The sequence below is a fragment of the Pelmatolapia mariae genome, linkage group LG23, assembly GCF_036321145.2.
Source record: "Pelmatolapia mariae isolate MD_Pm_ZW linkage group LG23, Pm_UMD_F_2, whole genome shotgun sequence".
NCBI lineage: Eukaryota > Metazoa > Chordata > Actinopteri > Cichliformes > Cichlidae > Pelmatolapia > Pelmatolapia mariae.
Window position 1 is genome coordinate 31,545,066 of NC_086246.1, and position 21,542 is coordinate 31,566,607.

General features: G+C 39.2%; 3 protein-coding genes across 4 annotated transcripts; 2 read left to right on the forward strand and 1 right to left on the reverse strand.

Moving 5' to 3' along the window:
• Nucleotides 1-825: 825 nt before the first annotated feature.
• Nucleotides 826-9,614, reverse strand: LOC134620386 (uncharacterized). The gene is made up of 9 exons (XM_063466545.1): nucleotides 9,522-9,614; nucleotides 5,094-5,307; nucleotides 4,104-4,226; nucleotides 3,774-4,006; nucleotides 3,557-3,694; nucleotides 3,292-3,479; nucleotides 2,672-2,751; nucleotides 2,485-2,568; nucleotides 826-1,288 (listed from the first exon to the last, which is right to left on the reverse strand). The coding sequence occupies exons 2-9, from the start codon at nucleotides 5,278-5,280 to the stop codon at nucleotides 1,143-1,145; spliced, it is 1,179 nt and encodes a 392-aa protein (XP_063322615.1). The 5' UTR covers nucleotides 5,281-5,307; nucleotides 9,522-9,614; the 3' UTR covers nucleotides 826-1,142.
• On the forward strand, nucleotides 8,430-14,722 carry setdb2 (SET domain bifurcated histone lysine methyltransferase 2). 2 transcript variants are annotated; one of them, XM_063466497.1, is made up of 12 exons: nucleotides 8,430-8,849; nucleotides 9,457-9,570; nucleotides 9,651-9,755; nucleotides 9,831-10,012; nucleotides 10,487-10,765; nucleotides 10,854-11,182; nucleotides 11,313-11,482; nucleotides 11,556-11,800; nucleotides 12,139-12,187; nucleotides 12,263-12,417; nucleotides 14,055-14,143; nucleotides 14,229-14,722. In XM_063466497.1, the coding sequence occupies exons 1-12, from the start codon at nucleotides 8,813-8,815 to the stop codon at nucleotides 14,410-14,412; spliced, it is 1,938 nt and encodes a 645-aa protein (XP_063322567.1). In that variant the 5' UTR covers nucleotides 8,430-8,812; the 3' UTR covers nucleotides 14,413-14,722. The 2 variants fall into 2 exon arrangements, with proteins under 2 accessions (XP_063322567.1, XP_063322568.1); XM_063466498.1 differs by having other exon boundaries at nucleotides 9,834-10,012.
• A 256-nt stretch (nucleotides 14,723-14,978) lies between these two features.
• On the forward strand, nucleotides 14,979-19,880 carry creg1 (cellular repressor of E1A-stimulated genes 1). The gene is made up of 5 exons (XM_063466577.1): nucleotides 14,979-15,345; nucleotides 17,051-17,170; nucleotides 17,311-17,424; nucleotides 18,486-18,574; nucleotides 18,712-19,880. The coding sequence occupies exons 1-4, from the start codon at nucleotides 15,049-15,051 to the stop codon at nucleotides 18,570-18,572; spliced, it is 618 nt and encodes a 205-aa protein (XP_063322647.1). The 5' UTR covers nucleotides 14,979-15,048; the 3' UTR covers nucleotides 18,573-18,574; nucleotides 18,712-19,880.
• Nucleotides 19,881-21,542: the final 1,662 nt, after the last annotated feature.

Sequence of the window (21,542 nt, forward strand, 5' to 3'; positions counted from 1 at the left end):
AAAACTGGAGCTCAGACTTTTCGGATGATCTGTTAGTATAATCTCAGCAGCCAGATTATTGATTAGATCATTTTATTAAAAATGCTCCAAATGGAGTGGCTGTAGCTCAGAGGGTAGAGTCGATCATCAGCAGGTTGGTGATTCGATCTCTGGCTGCTCCAGTCTGCATGCCAATATCCTTGGTCAAGATACTAAGCCAGAGTTCTCCCCGATGCATCCATTGGAGTATGAATGTTAGAAAGCACTTATGGTTAGATGAAAGTAGTTGTTAATGCAGTGCCAACAATGCAAGTTGTATAAAGTGCTTTGAGTGCACTGGTAGAGTAGGTACAGCCATTTACAAAAAGGCCGGAGGCTCAGTTCAGAAATGCTGAGATGAAGCTTAGCAGACAGCTAACCACCATTAGCCTGATATCTCGGACTAATACAAACTCTGAGCCTCAATACAATTTAAACAGGTCAGTTATTAGAAAATTTAACCACATCCACCTGTTAGGAAGGGACGAATTCGCTATAAAGAGATATTTTTTGTAACGTGTTTATCTCTGCTGTAAAATTGGACATACAGTGCATGCCTGCCTGGAGGCGGATGCTTGATTTTACCAAATATCTCCAGTATGAACATCTTACATTGGTATAATTTTTACATTTGATTTAAAGCATAAACCCCTATCTAAGCCTGATATTAATTAATAAAACTGTTAACTATCAATTATATTTACTTACTTTTCTTACTGAGGATAAAATGTTAAAAAAGTCCATAGAGTTATTACACAAGCCAGTAAATATATTACATTCTTTTATTAAATCAAAATTCACACTCATTCAATCATTTAGTTTTTTTTCCATGTGAGCAAAAACACACATTTTTGATTTGATCGTTTAAAGGCTGCAGGTGAAATGATGGCAAGGCAAAAATAATAAATATGTAACGTAAACAATTCATTGCTACGTTTCAAGTTTGAGTTTGCTCTTTTTTTCCCATAAAAATAAAACGCATGTGATAAAGAGTTTATTCTTTAAAAACAAAAAGTTTGAATGTGGAATCATCAAGATTGTAAACAGGAAGGGGTGGAGTTTTTAAAGTTACAGTGCTGTGCGATTTCAGTTCTTCTTCTTTCCTCCAGGGGGCAATAATCTTCTTAATCAATGTCCTTCAGGATGTTGGGGATAAATTCCTGAGCATCTCTTAGGTTGTCCTTCCACTCCTGTGGGATGCAATTTCCTGTGTGGGCGCCTCCGGCCCCCAGCAGGGCCCCGAGCGCCGCTCCACGGTTACAGTTCTCACCTGAAGTCAGAACCAAACAAAACGAAAATAAGAACAAACACAACACTGATGTCATACATGCATGTCATCAAGCAGACCATGAAATTAAAAAATGAAATTACTAAAAGTCAAAATTAGCCCATCGCTCAGCTATCAGTAGGAGGTTTCTACTGAGTCAGTCTCACTGACACTGAGTGTGATGGAAGGATAGAGTTTTGTTAACAGCTTGTATGGACACTGCTTTTATATTAATGAAAGAGAACTAATAATAATAATAATAGTATAAAGACTCACAGAAGCCACATCCTGCACTAATTACGTTTCATTTTTTATTTAGATTTGTTATATTTATAGACTTTAATTCTTTAAAAACAAAATGTTTGAATGTGGAATCATCAAGTTTGCAAACAGGAAGTAGTGGAGTTTTTGATCCTCTTTTAAACCTCTTTTAAGGTGCAATACATTGCTGTTTCATACCTACATAAAGACTCTGAATAATTTAATTAATATTAATATTCAATTCAATTCAATTTATTTATATAGCACTCTTCACAGGATAAAAAACACAAAGTGCTTCACAGTAATATAAAAACAGAAATACATTTAAAAAAACAAACAAAAAAACCCAGCACAATCAAACATACAGCACAAATCTAATTAAAAGCCAATCTAAATAAATGAGTCTTAAGCTGCTTTTTAAAAGCATAAATACAATCAAGGCAACGTAATGATGGAGGGAGAGCATTTCACAACCTGGGGGCCACCGCTCTAAAAGATCTATCACCTCTGGTCTTAAAACGTGTTCGTGGGACTACCAACAGCCTTTGATAAGATGATCTCAGGCTGCGAGAGGGAGCGTGGGGTTCTAAAAGATCAGAAATGTAGGCAGGGGCATCACAATTCAAAGCTTTAAAAGTCAGTACCAAGATTTTAAAATGAATTCTAAAATGTACTGGAAGCCAGTGTAATGAACGTAAAACTGGTGTAATGTGCTCTCTTTTTCGTGTCTTTGTTAAAAGCCTCGCAGCAGCAAGTTTTACATTTTGAAATGCTTTTCTCAGAAGGGCCCTCCATCGTCTCTGTGCTACCCCTGGTCCAACTCTTTGTTAAAAGACACATTTGTGGTCAGACATCACCGTGCTTGACTGCATAAGCCACACCTGGGCAAAGATTTAACCAACAGGAGACTGAGTGCAACCAGCATGTTTAAATTTTACCTCCACAGTTGGTGTTTGCCAGGATTCCTCCTTTGGGGTCATCATGAAACTCGTGGGCCAGGTAGAACAGGCTGGACAGAGCGCCTGTTTGTGCAACACAAGCAGGTAAGACAAGCATTTAAAAACAATGATCCTTAGGTTTTACCAGCCAGTGAGGTAAAAGAAAGGTTATTGGTCGGATTCTGACCTTTGTTGTAGCAGGCCATACCAAGGTAGTTCACAGCGCTCTGATGGACCACCAGTCTCTCCTCAGAGGACACAGAAAACCTAAAAAACATTACGGATGACCTTTACACACAGATGCTGCTTCCAAACCAAGCATTTAGTCTGAAGGAAGTCTGCAGGAAGTGTTGGACAGCTAATAAAAAAGGGCTTTTTACAGTGGCTTTTGTTATGAATGAGTTGCAGGAAGTGTGATTATGAGTGTCATAAAGAATACACTTGTTGTAGGCTTTTAATGTGAACGCCTGGAAAGGAAGCATTACTTAATTCTCAACATTTTAGCAAATCCTGAAATAGAGAAAAATGTTAAAGTACTCCTTTAAAGCTGTTCCGGGTCTCAAAGAGCTCAATTCCCTGTTTATTCTGAAAGACCTTTACTTCTAAATGCATACAATAAGTGGTCTCTGGCAGCCAACCTAAAATTTCAATAAATATTTTAATAAGACAACTGTCAAAAACCAAATGCTGCTCAGATGCTTCAAAGTAAAAGTTTTCCAGGGGCCAAAAGAAAGTACCAAGTGGTTAGACTAAACTCTTATTCTGAAACATCTAAAGGAAGTGTTAGATATGTTTACAAAATCTCACTTGGCGGCCTTGCGACTGAAGCTCTGGCAGGCGTCCCAGGCATCCAGTCTCCTCAGAGCATGCTCAGCCTGCTCACGGACACTGGCCCCACCCAGTACCGCGTGCAGCGCCCGGCTGTAGATCGTCACGTACTCGGGCACGTTGGGATGAGGATGGGTGAGCTTTACGAACTCCACCGCTGCTGAAACCTGAGGACAGAGGAGGTTAAAACTCACATGTTGCTATCTGAGTCTGTTTCTTATGTTGTTTATTTGTGTTCGCTTACGGCTTGCTCCTCATTGGCTGAGGCAGACAGAAGGATGAAAGGAAGGATCATGGGAAGGCAGCCAATGGCATCCAGCTGGCTGTCAGGGAACGGAGAGCTCGTTTTCATCCCGGAGCGTTCCTCTGCAAACTTCAGAACCTGAAAAACAGCAAGTAAATTGGTGAAACACTACAGATGTGGCATGTTACAGCATAGGGATCAACCGATTCTGTCCTACTTCATGTGGCGAGGTCGGTTTGCTCTCCTGCCAGTCAGCAAAGAATGAGCGGTGGAAGGATTCAGCATAGGTGTCCTTGTGTGAACCGGGCGTGGTCAGGAAGTGTACGTAGTCTGACAGAACAGCAGCTCGAGCATCCGGCTGAGAGACGTCCACAAAACCTCTGGAGACAAGTGTCCGAGCCACTCGAAGGGAGCAGAGGATGTTCAGTGTGTTGTCACCTGCCTGAAGACCTTGAAGACCACAGAGGAAGAACATGGACACAAAAAAATTAGAAACAAACAACAAAACGAAGGAAAAACAGTGAACTGTAGTATAGGGCGGCAGTACCTCGGTGATAGTGGATCGATCCACTTGAAGAATTCCACAACTCCAGCTTATCATGGAGAATGATGCTGCCGACCACATTGGCTCGCTTCACACCAGAAGACCAGTTGGTGCGACCACTGCCGGCTGCAAAATGACAGAGAGGTTAGAAACAGCAGGATTAATCAGGACGGAGTTCCTCAAGGCTGCATCCTTGGTCCTCTTCTGTTTGTCTGTCTCGACACCGGTTCATTCGATCTACTTCATATTTGGGAGGTGTATTTCTAGGGGTTTGAGTTAGTGTAGTGCCAAATCTGAGTTCATTCGGATGAGCAGTTCTCATCTTCAGGTTCAGAGTTGTTCTTTTAAAAGTATTTTCCACACACTGAGTGATGCTTTCCCAGCATCAGTAGGAGGAAGGTTTCTGCCTTTTTAGTTAAAATTAGATCATTTTAATCTAAAAATCTGTAGGTTTTTAATCAAGTGTTAGAGTACACAGAAAAGTTGGTTGCTATGCATTCTTGTGAAGAAAGAGTGTTTTTAAATAACAGACAGATTATTATTATTATTATTATAATTCATGAGACATTTTTTTAAATTACATAAATGAGAGAAGGGAATTAAGAAACACATGGAGCAGTTGTTGGACAAAAAATGTACCAAAAATATTTTTTTAATTTCTTTTACTTTACTACATATTTTTTTATATTAACTTAAATGTAATAAAGATTATTTTATATAATATTAATATGCTAATTGGAAAATAACATAAAATTACATTAAAAAAATCAGCCTTAAATTCATTTTCACTGGCAACCCATTTTTATTTATAAATGTAAAATTTTTTTAGGATATTCTTTTGTTTAACTTCTACATTTAAACCAACACTCAGACCGTAAACTTAAATTTAAATTTATTTCATAGACGTATAGAGTTAGACTTCTTGCAGGAGTCTCCCCCTGCTGGTCATTAGAAACAATGCAGGTTAAAAGCACCTCTCCAATGACTTCTTACCTGTGTTGGAGAGGGTGAGGATACTGGACGGGTGACGCTCAGGAGGCGAGTTGAAGCCTGATATCCAGCCGCCGAAGTCCCTCCTGATGTCGTTGATGTCATAGTACCAGTGGACCGGCATAGACATGGAGTCTGCTGCAGACATCGCCCAGAATGCTTCGCTCACTGACCGCCGCACCACAGACATCTTGGCTGAGGGGAGATGACCTGTGACCTTAATGTGAGGAGAGTTTACAGTCAGTGTACAGATATCTTATGGACACAAAGCAGGAATATGTTGTTTTTCTGTAACACAGCTGTAACAACAATCAGCTAGGTGTGTTGTTTTCATTGTTCTTCAAGCAAAAATGAGTAAATGTGTCTGAAATGAGTGTTGTTGATGTTTAAAACCTCTGGTGCTGATCTCATCATTATTCCAATTCAAAATGTGCAAAACAGAGCCAAGGGAATAGCTTATAATGATTAAATTATAGGTTAAGTGTGTGTTCACTGTCCTGCGCTTTGGTTCCTGAGCAGAAATCGTGCCATCTCCTGGTGTCTTTAATCCTCTACACCTTATTCAAGTTTGAAGATTTCAGTGGAGCTGATTTTGAACCAGCTCTGTCTCAGTGCCTCACGAGAACCAGTCCAGATTTGGAGCATTTTTAGAAGAAATACTAGAAGAAGTATTTCAAATTCGGTATTTCAAATGGGGGGAAATTATGTTGGGCTCAATTTGTGGTGAATTTCTTGGGAGAGTCACTCCAGTGTCACTGGTTTTAACAGTTTTGGGTTGGTATCCTACTGGTGCCACCTTATAGGCATGGAACTGGTTCTAGTTTGGGCTGAAGAGTGGCTTTAAATGCTCAACAAAGTAAACAGATGCTTTACTTTGAGTCCATTTAAGTTTCAGTTACTTTTAACTGAAACTTAAAAGTAACTGAAACTTACTTTTAACACGCCAAGTTTAATACAAGTCGTTCCTAAACCTGCCCACCTGCCTGTGTAACACAGGCCTCCTGAGTCACACCGCTGGATTCCCCCCAGAGACAACAACAGTAAACTAAACAACATGAACTTAACGTGTACAACAAAAAGAAGCCAAAAGAAATTCAGTAATACTAATAATAACAAGCGAAATTCCCAAATGTTAAACACAATCTAATAATTAAACTGTAAACTAATAAATAGATTATTTATTTCTATTAAAAACAGCTGCTGTGGTTAGCTGATCAATCCTTCATTCAAATTTACATTTAAAGATTTCTTAAATAAACGATTAATAAATAATTTTCTGAACATTTACAAAGACTCGACCATTTCAGGATAAAAACTGTTTAAAAAAACGTTTTGTTTCCCATTAATCTCCCTCCAGTGATTGTTCAGTGTGAGCTGACATCAATGCGTTACTCTCAGTTGCCAGTTGAAGCTTTATACACCTGTCCTTACCTGTCGAGTCATCACCCTCAGACACGGATTATTTTTAATCAGGCTGAACACATTAAACATGATGTTGGGTTAAAGTGGATCAGTAAAGACTGAAGCTGCTCACCTCTGCGCTCTTTGCTCCAATTGATTCTCACGCTGAACTTGCATAAGTTGTTATCACATCTTACAAAACTGAACAGGAAGTGTCGGACAGCAGCGGCAGATGTAAAAGAAATAAAAAAAATCAAAGATTTCTTTTAAAACAGCTCCAATGAGCCTGCGTTTCTCCTGACACCTCAAATAAAAGTGACGGATTTTATTAAAATTTCCTTTTGGACGATTCGGGATTTGTTTATATTGACATTTTATAACCGCTTGCTCCGTACGGCGGCCGGTGGAGGTCAATACATAAAAAGCGCTCTGCGTATCTGCCGCCCTGAATTGAGACTGGCAGGCAGTCAGAAAAAAGGCAAAAGCCCGGTAAATACCTGTGTAGTCTGAGCACTAACCCCGTAAAAACCTAAAATTAGATTTATTGAACTATCATTTCATGACTTTATCAGAAGAACCAATACAGAAGTTTAAAAACGCCTAAGACCAACCATCTACAAATGCCTCCGGGCACTTATCTGGGCTGTTAATGACAGGCATTGTCTAAAGTAACTCATCAGTCGAACCTGATGGAAATAGCTCAAAGGTTTGTTGATTTTTTGATCCAAAATAACGTTTTAAAGTATTTTCCCATCTGCAAATCTGCTGTTCCTGAATTCTAACAGGTTATATTCAGGGCTGTCTGTCTCTGATAACAGCATCAGTGTTTATATATGTTTAATATTTAATTTCTATGTCATTCTACATTTGGAGAACAATTTGGGCTTAATTTTTTTAAATAAATAAACAGTTTGTTTGATATTTTTTATGTATGCAATAAAAACAAATAATACACCATCAAACAATTAGATCTGTTCTCCTCAGGAATCAAAGGTACTTTATGAGATATTTTATTACTGGGGCCACCCTGAAACCAATATTGATAAAGCTGAAAAAGCAGGTTTTAAACATATTGTTTGAACTGCTAAATGAGGGCGACCATCTTTAACTTAATGTTCAAGGATGTAATAAACTGTTACAAAGGCAAAAGATAAAGCCTTGTGCACAGTCAGCAAAGACTGGAAAAATACAAAATATATGAAAGAGGACTGGCCTCTGGTCCACCCATGGTGTTTTCACGTGACTCGATTGTGTCACTTCCCCTTTGTTTTGTATGTTTTGTGTGTGTGTGTTTTCCAGGATAAATAGGTTGGGCTTGCATGGGACTCTGTAATGAAAGAAATGTGTGAACAAAATCAGATCAAGCAAGTGGATTTGCAACTTTTTTTTACCTGCTACATCTGGCATTTGCAGTTTGGTTGTCAGGAAGCTGGTAGAAACGAAAAATGTCATTTTTGTGGGCTTTTCAGGAGCTGTTTTTATTTTAAATAATACAACAGCTCAGTTTACATTTTGTCCCAGTGCAGGTGTGATCTACACAGCAGATGTACAGCATGTTTTAGTATTTTGTGCATGGATTATTGTCAGGTTCATGGGTAGGATTTATGTGTAGATTGTAATTGCAGAATGGAGCTTTTGTTGCTGCTTGCAGGTATATGACAGTCTTTTGCTGCAGTGCAAATGTAACTAGTTTTACCACTCTGAGTATTTAGTGACTGAAATCATGTACTTTTCTAAGTATAGAAGGACCACAGCTAACATGCTAACAATGGCTGTTATAGTCACATATTCATGTGCTCTGTGTGTTTATATGTGAGTGTCCTTCTGTCTGCTGTTACCTAAACTTTAATAACGTGTACATAAGTGCTTTCGAAATTCCTGCCAGACATAAATCAAGGAGCTGAAGCCCTGAAGTCTCAGTACGGTGGCCGGTAGGGGGCACGTAAGCTCAAAAACTTCAAACGGTTAAGACAGGAGTGTTTATACTGCGTGATGCCAGGGTTGTGTGGTCTTGTTGAACTATAAATACCTCTTGCAACGCTTTAAGAAGTTTTAACAGCAGCTTCAATGTATTGTCTGCTGTTAGCCGCAGTCGTTAGCAAAAAGCAACGAGCGGACTAGCCGCTTACATGAATGAATAAACCTACTGGGTTCACATGGAGCTGGCTGGTGTTCGGGTTTAATTTGAACTGCTGCTTTTGACTTATTTGGTAGTCAAACTGCAGGTCCGTCTGCACCCGCGGTCACCTGTTAGCTAAAAGTTAGCAGTGAGCTCGAGAGTTTATTTATTGTTAGCTTAGTGCTAGCAGGCTAATGCTGCAATGGAAACGGGGGAGCCACTGGATCCGGGATATGTCGGTAAGAACTGAAGTACAAACGGAACCGGAGCGGATAACGGGGGTTCAGAGGTACAGAACGCTGCACAGACAGCTAACCCGGGTTTAACCGGGCTAATGCTACATTAGCCCCAGAGCTTTCCTGTTAGACACGCACAAGGAAATGCGAGTGTGTGTGTGTGTGGTTTAGGTACAATATAACGGCTGAAAGCTAGTTTTAAATCAGCAAGAGTCTGTTTACACTGTCCTAGTCCACATCCAACAAAGCCGGGTTACCTGGTTTTAATCTAGACACATTCGTATGTGGGTTACATGGGAAAAAAAGGTTAAACTATAACTTTTTTGTTAGTAGGTTTATACACTCTGTGAGGTCTAGTCCAGATTTAAGGGGTCAAGGTTATGGGGTTTGTTTTCTTTTCTTTTTTGTAATGGATAACTGCTCTGATAAGGTTTAGATGGACACATGAGTGAAATATCACATTTTCCCTGTTTTTACATGCTGAGAGTTAGGTTAAATGTGCATACAGACACATTTATTGGTTATTTTATCAGTTAATCTGGTCCAGATTGTTTATTTACACATTTTTATGCGTCTGATACGATCATTTGTCCTGATTTGTTTTGTCCAGAGAAGGCCAAAGCATTCTGGAACAATGAGGATGTGGATCAAGTCTTCGATGTGGTTTTCAAGTACCTGGAGAACCTGAAGGCAGTTCTGAAGAGGAGCGGAACCACAGACAAAGGTTCTGATCCATGTCTGATGCGAACGAGCGGAACTCTGGCAAACTTCACATCCTGATCTTTATTCTCTGTCTTCTCTCAGAGTACGTCCAGGCCTTCAAGCTGCTAGAGCATCTGGACTGCTCGTCCTCCTTGGCCTCCCTCCAGGACCAGGACAGCTCAGTGGTTCAGGTGGTCATTGGCTCAGGTAAACCCCGGTAAATCTCAAGGCTTCACTGTTGTGTTTGAGTCCGACTATTGCTGAGCGTTTATTCCTCCCCAGAAGAGCGGCTGCCAGCTGACATCCTCCAACACAGCCCTTCATCCTCTTGCTCCTCCTCTTCATCCTTCTTGCCGCCTTTTAATGGGTTATCCAGTCCAACAGCGCCTCCTGCTGGCAGAGAGGAGCTGCTGCCTCCCCTCGTGCCTGTCCAGCTGCAGTACCACCTCCACACCTGCTCTAAGGTAAACACACATTGATGTCATTCAGAATTTATTTTGCCTAATTTGATCTCAAAAAGTTCCTTTAACTTACATGGTGCTTTTATTCTGACTCTTGATAATCTAACAGCCTGAATACACGTTGATCACTTTCAAAACCTGATCCTTGTAATTATCTGAAATCTATCGAATAGGTTTTTTAAATTTAGAAATCTGATATACTTCAGAACTTCAGAGCATCCTTATAAGTTCCTGTAAGTAACTTGGGGCTTTTATCCTGAGATGAAGCATTAAAGCAACTTGATAATGTCCAGTATCTAATTCATGACTTTTTCTTTGAAAAAAAAAGAAGAAACTGTCATAGTCAGTCCCTATGCCAGACTGGGGGCATTTAATTTAACAGTGATCATTTACAGTTTGTAGCCAAAGGCTTTTTTAAATTCCTGAATATTTGAATATTTAAAATCCTGATAACGTGAGCTGTTTTTCGCTTTACAGTCCTGCCTGCCCTGTTTGCCCAGCATGACTCAGTCCATGCCGCTATTCTGGGGCCAGAACCCGCTGAAGATCCCGTTGCTCTGCGGCTTCAAGAGGCTGACCGCCATGCCACTGATTTCACCGGCCAAAGAGGGCGTGCCTTGGGACCACGGGGACCAGGAGCAGGAAGACGTAGGAAACTGGGACGTCATCTACAAGGCACCATGTGGGCTGAGCCTCCGTAACCATGACAACGTAATGCTTTTTCTGGAGGCTACAGAGAGCTATGACATCCTGCAGGTCAATAGATGATTTTTTTGGTGTGTTCAGTGTCTCTCTGTATATTCCTCCTTCAGGTCTTTAAACTGGGTCAGTTTTCCTCCTGCAGGTTGACTTCTTCACCTTTAACCCCTCCGTGCGGTTGGACCCTCCTTCGCCAGGGGGCCTTCGGCAGCCTGAACAGGACCTGAGCCGAGGGGCGGAGCCAATACCGGTGGAGCTGTGCGTCGGGGACGGTGGCTCCCGGCCTGCTGAATTCCGCTACAGGAAGGACCGCTGGCCACATGGCTGCTTCCTGAGCCGCGGCCCAAAGCTGTTCAAGGCGTGCTGTGACTGCGCAGATGGCTGCAGTGATGCAAAGCGCTGCGCCTGCGTGGCCTTGACTTCTGGAGAGCGCCACTATCGCCATCACAGGCTGTTACAGGCCAACCCATCAGGGTGAGGTGAACAAGTAAAGGTTTTTCAAAAGGAGCTAAAGCAGGACCTTTAGGTTTCCCAGTGGAAGTATTGATCAATAACTGACTCACTGATTTGCTGACAAAGTGTTACCATGGTGATCAATCTTCAGGCTCTTTGAGTGTGGCCCGTGGTGCGGCTGTGACCGATCTCGCTGTCAGAACCGTCTCGTCCAGAGAGGCATCAGAGTCCGACTCCAGGTCTTCCAGACCGAGAACCGTGGCTGGGGGGTGCGTTGCCGTGACGACCTGGACCGTGGGACCTTTGTGTGCATTTACGCAGGTGAGTGTGGCTCAGCGTTCAGTGGCTCCGTCCAGGCGACGGTCTGTAAACTCGTCCTCTGATCCGTGTCCAGGTGTGGTGCTGCAGAGGGTCCCGAATCCCACCGAACCACCGCCGCCAAAGTTGACGAGGTCCGACCTGCCGTCTGACGATGAGGTGGAGGTCGTCACGGAGTGGCTGGCCCCACCTGTGCTGGAGGGCCGACGCAATGTGCTGGAAACGCCCCCGCCTATGTCTCCGCCTACCTCACCTCCTTTGCATGTCCCTGTGATTCAGAGACCCTCCGACAGCGGCTCCAGCACCACAGACCAAGAAGAGGTTTGTTAGGCTCATTTACTTTACTTTAAAGTTTTATTTTATTTTCACATAATATTCATACATATTCTAATTCCAATATTTCTATACAAATGTTATTATATTGTAAATCTTTTTCATTTTTATTTGTATGGAGAATACAGGTTTTCAGTTTACATATTTTTATTTTTTCCGTTGAATATTTTGTGACCTGATTTTTAAAAAACTTATTGTTTTATTTTAAATCATTTGTGTGTCCTGCATTCCTTTGAATATTTCCTCTAATTATTTGATTAAAATTTGATTTTTGTGCCCTCGTGATCTTTAGTTCAAAGTAAAAGGCTTCTATTTTCTTCTGTCAGATTCAGGCGGTGCTGGTTGGAGATCTGCAGCCGACGTCTCCTTCATCAGGTCAGTAATGAATCACACAAAACACACAAATGATACATTAACACAGCTGGTAAACGATTGGCTACTGTGTGTCAGGTGATCAAGAGCAAGACGACAAAGTGGCATCAATGTCGGAGAGCGCTGGTGTGAATGGCACAAAGGCGAGCATGAGCTTAAAGAGAGCAGCGAAGGTGGACGAAGTTTGTTTTGTGGACGCAAGCAAGGAGGGAAACGTGAGCCGCTTCATCAACGTGAGTCCAGCTGATCAGGAACATTTAGCCATCGATCAACCGATCGGGACACACATCATTTACTCTGTTCATTTAATTGATATTATTTATAATCAGGGTTACATGTTACTTATTATTATACATGTGTGACAGATATATATAGACAATGTTTTTAAATATTATTTAAAATGTTCTTTAGACATGTCATTAATATTTTTGCACATATTCCGTATTTTCCGCACTATGAGGTGCACTTAAAATCCTTCAATTTTCTCAAAAATCCACAGTGCGCCTTATAATCCGGTCCACCTTATGTATGAATTCTGGTTGTGCTTACTGACCTCAAATCGATTTTATGTGGTACACAGTGCACAAAAATCTATCAAAAAATGTTTTAGTACGACTTTGGTAAGCTATGATGCCGGACCGCTTGATGGATTGTCGGAGCATTACGGCTGCCGTAGTCAGGAGCCTCGCAGAGTAATCTGGGTCCAAAACTCCGTCCGCTTCAGGTCCCAAAGTCAAACGAACACTGCAGCATCACTGAGAGTTAAAAACTGTCTAAATTCTTTCATCTCTAATAAGATGGTCAGCGTTGCTGCTTTACCAGGTGTAACGATTAAGTTTAACATCCAGGCATCCATGAAAACAGAATATATTACATTTAATGGAGTTAGAAGTTAGCAGGAAGTTAGCTCGCTAGTTTGTAGAGCTCTGCTATCACTTCCAACATAAATGAAGACAGAAAACTAAACAGCAGTGACTTGTTTTAGGGTTGCTGAAATTGGACTAGCTAGTATATAATGATGTGCTACATGATTACTAGTAACACAGCTATGTTAGCATAACATAAACACTGAACCTGGAGGATGACCGCTAACTTTTTTCCACTTGATGGAAGTTAATGTGAGGGTTCCCGATGGTTAGGGACAAATGCAATCGCATGGCAGGATGCTGTAAACGGAACAAACTTCAGTCAGGAGAACAACTGAGATAATCCATCCACAATAGAAGGTTAGTCATTAATATACTGCAACAACATGGGAATAGAGCAGCTGCGAGAGAATTCAACATTAATGAATCACTGGTACGGAAGTGGAGGAAGCAAGAAGAATGAGTTGAGTAAAGTTTGACTTATCTGACTGTTTTATAACTGTATTTTATAAACAGCTTCACAAGATTTCTTTAGACAATTTCGAAATATTCAACATAACATTTATTAATTTGCTTAGTAATTTCAAAATGTTATATATGTGTCTGTGTGTGTTTCTAATATTTTCTTTATACTTATCAACACTTGAATGTAAAATTTTCAATTAACAAGTATTAGCACAGTAATAGCTTTGACTTGTTTTGTGTTAATCTTGTTTGCAAGATTGTTTTGCATCTTTAAAACTTTCTTAAGAATTAAAAAAAATGTGTGTTTTGTTTTAGCTTTGATATTTTTCTAAAAAGCATTTTTGGACCTTTCCTTTGTAGTTTGTAGTTATTTTGAAAATATTTTCAGAATATTAACTGCTTAGTTTAAATTGTGGAATTTTCCCCCTTTTAGTTCATAGTTTATATAGTTTTTTATGTTAATAAAGAAGAAATCTTCTTCTTCTTGTTTATTATTGTTATTATTATTGATATCATGTGATCTCTAACCCCGCCCACAGCACAGCTGCCAGCCGAACCTTTTCATCCAGAATGTCTTCATCGACTCCCACGACCCCGCCTTCCCCGTCATTGCCTTCTTCACCAGCAGGTGAGGAAGAGGACCTAGAGGACGTTAATGTAGGTTACTATTAGTGGTCGTTTTAATAATTGTCCTCCTTGTTTTCTTGCTGTAGGGCCGTAGTGGCTGGCACTGAGCTCACCTGGGACTACTCTGCCAACGTCCAGATCGATGCACTGCAAAAACAGGAAGTGTCTTGTCTCTGCGAAAGCGACAATTGCCATGGACGATTCACCATCGAGGAGAACTTATGTGACGTTTGTGAGGTCGAAGGTCACATAGCAACGGAGGTCGAGTGATCCTCCACAGTTTGTTAGTAACAGTTTTGGTATTTAGAGGTTTTTTCCTAAAAAGCAATAAGAGTTCAGCTATTTTATTCTGAAAGTTTTTCAAGTCTTTATTATTGGGAAGGCTTTAATTTTGAGAACACATTTTCAGTGTTTGAGCTTTTATTTTTGTATCTCTACTGTTGTCATTTTATTTTGACACTGCCATGGATTTAATGTTCAAACAGCCAGTACAACTTTTTTCTTGAAACTGGTGCCCAAAGTGTCAAAGTTCTGTGTTCATTTTTTAAGCAATAATAAACGTTGTTTTGAAAATTTTCAACATATGTACATGGTTTACTGTTGGTGCAAATTGTATATAAATGTCCGAATGTATTTATTACAGCTTTTATTTAAAAAAATATTTATGCAACTGAATTTATCAATTACGGCAGATTTTATTATTATTTCTTTATTTGTTTCTAATTTATTCCTAATATTTCCATTATTTTTGAAAAGTCACTTGGACACTCCAGCTTTTGGGTAAGGACTTTCGGTTGTAGCCCAGCAATGCTTTTATTATGAAATTTCAGACCGGATATTGAGTATTGTTTATATCGCCGCTCTCCGTCTTCTTCACCGACTCTCCACCATACGCTCGAGCCAAAGATGAGAGTTCTGTGGCGGGCTGTGCGTGTCCTCCTCCTCGGCCTCTCCTTGGCCTCCCTCTCCCTGTGTGGTGCGTCCCGGTTCCACATCCCGCCTCATGACCAGGTGGCCCGGGTTGCGCGCTTCGTTGCGCACCAGGTGGACTGGGCCTCCATGGCCACCATCTCCACCCACAAACCGGTGGTGGGCCAGCCGTTCTCTAATGTCTTCTCGGTGAGCGACGGGCCAAGGGGCTCGGGCTCCGGGGTGCCTTACATGTACCTGACCCGCATGGAGATCTCCGTGCAGGACCTGGAGGTGAGCCTGACCCGGGATATCAGTGTTAAAACAGGAACTGAGCTTTCCCGTTCAGAAGTCAATTTACAAACTGTAGAATTTAGTGTACTCGACAGACTCTGTATCTGCGCTGTGTTGCTGTAACAGGCACTGCGTCTCGTTCAGAACTCCATTAAGAAAACCTCTGATTTTACTGTGAAAGCCATTAAAGTTCAAGGCTACAGGTTCTGGAGCGGTAAAACTTACAATTAAATAGCATTTGACTTTAGTGATCTTCTACTTTAAAAAGCCATCAGCTGTCAGTAACTTCCTCTATACAAAACAAAAGTGTGGAACTTGGTAAACACAGTATTTACTAACAATAAGCTTATGTAAATGTGTTTGCAGTGATTAGCACTGTTTTTAAAATGTTACTGCAGAATTGTTAGAAACACATTATGGATATTTATTTTAATGCTCCTGACATATAGAGGAGCAAAACTGCCAAGGTCTAAAATGCATTTACAAAAACGGAAAAATAACAAATAGATAAAAATATTTAGAATTTTATTGATTTAAAAAAAATGAAATAAAAAGGTATAATAGCCTGATTTAACGTTCTTTAATTTGTTTATTTTTTTTACCCCTGTTTGTGTATCTTCTTTATCTTTTCTATTTTACTAAAATATATAGTTTTGTTTTTTAATTGAAATTTTTAGTTAACAAAATAATGTTAATGATGATTTTCTTTCCCATGGGGAAGAAAATCATCATTAACATTATTTAGAATTTTATTGATTTAAAAAAAATGAAATAAAAAGGTATAATAGCCTGATTTAACGTTCTTTAATTTGTTTATTTTTTTTACCCCTGTTTGTGTATCTTCTTTATCTTTTCTATTTTACTAAAATATATAGTTTTGTTTTTTAATTGAAATTTTTAGTTCACAAAATAATGTTAATGATGATTTTCTTTCCCATGGGGAAGAAAATCATCATTAACATTATTTTGTGTATTTAATGTAATATTATTTTTTAACATTTTAATATTCACTTTTATTTTAAAAGTTATTTGAAGTTATGTGAAATAATGTGAAGTTATGCTGAGCTTATAAAACCGCATTTTACATAAACTGTGACGTAAGTGCAGCATGACTCAGCGTATTTTCTTGGCAGTGACTCAGCAGTTGCCAGTCACATGTCAAAGCAGAAGTTGAGACCACAGAAGAAGAAATGAGTGCGTGAAATCTGCTGAAACGACACAGAAAACAGGTTTAAATGAAGTTCAGCTTTGTTAAAGTTTGCTTTATTACAGGAAGTCATCAAAATAAAACACAGAGCAGCAGCTTTTTATTGTCTTGCAGAAGGTTATAAAGTTTGTTTAAGCTGAAAAGTCATTTTCTCAGGATTAAATATTTATTTTTAGTACCTCCAATTTTAATGACCTCAGTTTCTTTCTCACTTCTTCAAACAGGTTTTAATTGGTTCAAATTGCAGATTTTTATCCCAGACACATAAAATGATTAATGACTCTCACATTTAGATATTATTTGTCTGTATATGGAGGATGAAAATGCCTAAATTAAAAATAGATAAACAAATAAATAATTAAATAAATATTTTAACTTTAAGAAAAATATAGCATTAAATAATAATTGGACACAACTGATTAATTAAAAATATATGTTTTAATAATGCTATAAGATGTGTGTATGTGTGTGTTACCTGTGCTGTGTGTATTGATGCAGGTGAGCCCTGTGGCGTCTCTGTCCATGTCTCTGGCTCAGACTGATTACTGCAGGCAGCAGAGCTTCGACCCTCAGAGTCCGCTCTGTGCTCACATCATCCTGTCTGGATCTGTACAGGAGGTATGTACGCACGCGCACACACACACACACACACACACACACACACACACACACACACACACACACACACACACACCTGTGTTTTCACACATGATCAGTTTGGACCCATCACATGACCACCTCCTCCTGCTGTGGTTCAGGTGAACGGGACAGAGGCAGAGTTTGCAAAGAAAGCGCTGTTCACTCGTCACCCCGAGATGATCGACTGGCCGAGCGACCACAACTGGTTCTTCGCCAAGTTCAACATCACACAGGTACTACTGCAAATACTACAACATAATACCACTGTAGTACTGCAAGTTCAAGTCAGTTCAAGTTCAGATAATTACTGAACTTGACCTGCTATGAATGCTATGAAACAATCCCACAGTATTGCTACATGTTCACTGTTAGAGATGTATAAGTACTACTAATATTTCTAATAATACTGTAAATACTGTTGAATGTTTCCACTATAACAATACAAGTTAAACGTGACATAGGTACATGCAGTACACTCATACTTCTGTTATGCTGTTGTAATTTTAAAACATGACACACATATCAGTACTAATATAATAATCCACATTAAGTCCATGATACTACTTGTTTAAAACAACTCATTAATATTATAAGTAAATATTATAATACTACAATATCATAATGATAGTATAATAATGATGGATAATACTACTAACACTAAAACACCACACAGATACAGGTAGTATGCACTACTACTAATAATAGAAGTACTGCCACCTGCCACTAGTAGTCCCACTAGTAGTAACTCAGTAGTAATTCAACCTGTAAATACTCTCGCACAAACTGTAAATATCAACTTGACTTAAATTCTCTAAATATTTAATACTTTTTTCTCTTTTTTTCTGTTTATCATTATTATTACTGCTATTTTCTGTTATTTTCTTCTTAATTTAACACACACATTTAACACACACTGCTGCGCACTTCTATATGCTCATGTAAAGCTGAGGAGCACGAGCCAAAGAACTTCATTATGGCTAAATGTGGCTACTCCATTTATCTGTACATGACAATAAAACTTGAAACTAGTAATACCAGAAATTTTACAGTAACAATATTACTGATACAAAAACATAACTCAGCTATTTATAATACTTGAAAGACACTGCCATAGCACTATTAATAAAAATTATAATAATACCACTAATACTACAGGTACTCCAGCATCACACACCTTGTAATACTAGCTCTAGCATTAACGTAGCACTTGTAGTCCTGAGCGCACACCTGTGCTGCTCTCAGACAATCATGTGACATGAAGTCAGCAGGCTGGTCCTCCTTCCTTGTGTTTCAGGTGTGGGTGTTGGATTACTTTGGCGGGGTGAAGACCGTCACTCCTGATGAGTATTTCCAGGCAACGCCGTACAGGAAGCACCACTGATGGTTTGTAGTCCTACTGTTCTGTTTGTAGTCCAGCATCACTTCCTGCTGGAGCTGACACCACGCCTCCGTTTAAAGATGTGCAGTTAAACCATCATTTTGTTGATTTTTCTGCTCATTGTGTTTTTTATTCTATTCAGGATTCAAACCTGCAACCCCCACGACCAGAATGTACGAGATGCAAAATCCTCCTCACGAGTTGCACACTGAGTAATCTGCTACGAATCAATTAATTTATCCAACCGCAGAATCCACGTCATTTACATCATGCCTGCTTTATTCTTAATTTTAGATTTGAAAGCTTCTGTTTCTGAAAACAGACAAACAAAATCAGATGAAGTGTCCTAAACACAGAAGTCGTCTTTAACTCGGACGTAAATTGTTACGTTTGGAGCTTTTCTTTCCTACAGCTGAAACACTCAATGACATTCAGTCATCAGAAGTCAGTGTTACATTTTAATCTCCTCTTTCTTTTGATTCACTTAAAAAGATTTCAAATGAATCTGTGAATGTGTGTGTGCTCAGGTGTTTGAAAAGACTTTGTTGTTTTGTAGATTTAAACATTATTAAAAAGTCAAGTGTGCTGGTGGAGTTTGACCACCAGAGGGAGACGTCATGCTGAAAAGTTAAACCTGCCAGTCCAGAGGAGGATAAATCAAAAGATACTTATATAGGAATTTTTTTTTAATGGATTAAATGTTTGTAGGCAAACTTTGGCACCACTTTAAAGCAGAGCAAGCATTTTTCTGAGCATCAAATTTTTCTTTTGTATTTGACCTTTGACCTGGATGCTGTTTAACTAACAGAAATGTGGAGTTTGAAAAGAATTGCACATAATGTACTTTGTAAATCCACAAATAGCACTTTATGGAACACAAACTCATTTTTAATGAAACTGCAGGAGACATCAGTAACCACACTAACTACATTTCCCTTGAGTCTTTGCCAGCAACAGGCTGTTTATTACTTGTGGGTGATGTAGTAGTTTTTTTCTTATATGCTAAAAAAAAATCTTTATTTTTTTAGATATTGGTGAATCAACCAGCCCCAGATCCTCCTTCATTGAAAAAAATGGACATGTGTCTTGCTTCTTGTTTAGAATAATAATAACTAGGCTCCTTGTGGGCGGGGCTTTTTCCTTTGTCGGAAACATAGTATATTTAGGCATTGTTGAAAGGGGAGGAGCTTTGATTATTTGCCTTAAACATAACTTTATTAATAACATTATGACCTGCTGCTTTTTCAAGCTAAATGTCAGCCCACACTTTCATAAAAATGTTGCTGTGAAAAAAAAGTGTTTGCTGTGAAATTTTATTTTTAAAAATAAAGATTTGTATTAAAAAAGGCCTCTTCATCTGTTTTATTTTTTATTTGTTTGTTTTTGTTTTTTAACACATTTAGACTTACTGCACCAACTTATTGTCAGTTGTATGTATTTCATGTATTTATTTTATTTATCTTCATTTTCTATGCATTATTAGTTTTTTTTTTTGTTTTTTTATTTTATTTTAATTTGAATAGTTGTGGTTTGATGTTTATTTGCATTATTTTACCCACGTAACCCAATTTAATTGCTTAATATTTTTAAACAATAAATGAGTAGTAAATAAAATGGAAAGTAAATGACACTAAGAGCATCTTAATCTCTGACACTTTAATGAGTTTGTGATCTCTGGTCGCCGGTTTCAAGTCTTACTGGATGAAACATGAGCTTCACTGAGTTAATTATGTTAACATGAAAGTCAGAAAGGAGCAAAAACAAGGTTTTTTGGCCATATCTACCACTTACCTATCACTCATGGTTTTAACACCATCACCAAGACGTATATTTTAAAAAACATTCAGCATTCAGAGGACAACAGATTCTCCTAGAGCTCTTATATCCAATATATAGATTATAATTATCCTATGAACTGGCGAGAATGGTGGGTTATGTTGTTCAGTTCTTGACAGCAGCTGTATTTGTTAGTGTTTGGAAGAACTCATAAGCTATGGAGGCCAGATCAGAGTTGAAACTGTTGCTGAGGGCCACTATTGACCTAGTGGTCATACTTTCAGAACCCTGGGCCTACTCTGCGTTGACCTGAACACGATGGATGCTTAATGATCGCCTCTATAAAAGATATTTGGCTCAACTACTGGCAATGACGTCCCAGATAACACTATATTCTTTCGCTGATTCGTGACATCCCCTTTTGAAAGTAAATTGGGCAGTTCTGACTTCAAGTTTTCAGTTTTGATCTGTCATGACTGGACAAATAATTCTGAGGTGACACCATCAGTCAAGTAAAAACCCCAAGGTTTTTATTTGAAATTTACAAAACTACATAAAGTTATCGAAGGAAAAAACCATGAGCTGTGTCAGTCCGTGAGTCAGTCATATTGGCATGTTTGCTGGCGTAGTGAGTGTAATGTTGTTTGGGTAGACATGAAAATAAGCTGTTCTTCTCCCAGAATGTCCTTTTATGGGAATACAGGCCTTCTTGACTACACCCATTATGCACCTGCAACAGAAAACAGAAAGACAATTGACAACCCAACAGCCCAAAGAGGTGGAGTCATCAGATGCAAGTGATGAAAGCAACTACTAATTTGATAGATCCAGCCAAAAAAGACTGGCCACTAGTGTTGACATCTCCAATAATGAGATGTACTTTGGCGTTACTTTCCTGACCATAGACCATACATATCCACATGCAGTGTTGTACAAAAGTGTTTGCCCCCTTCTGGTTTCCTATTAGACAAAGATAACACAAGTTAACACAAAATGCAGTTTCTAAATTAAGGTATTTATTATTGGGGGGCGGGATGTCCACAAACACACGTAGCACTGTAAGAAAAAGTGATTGCCCCCTAAACCTACTAGCTTAATAGCAATAAATGCAATCAAGTGTTTGGGATACTTTTCAATTAGTCTTTTACAGCGCTGTGGAGGAATTTTGGCCCACTCATCTTTGCAGAATTGTTGCAA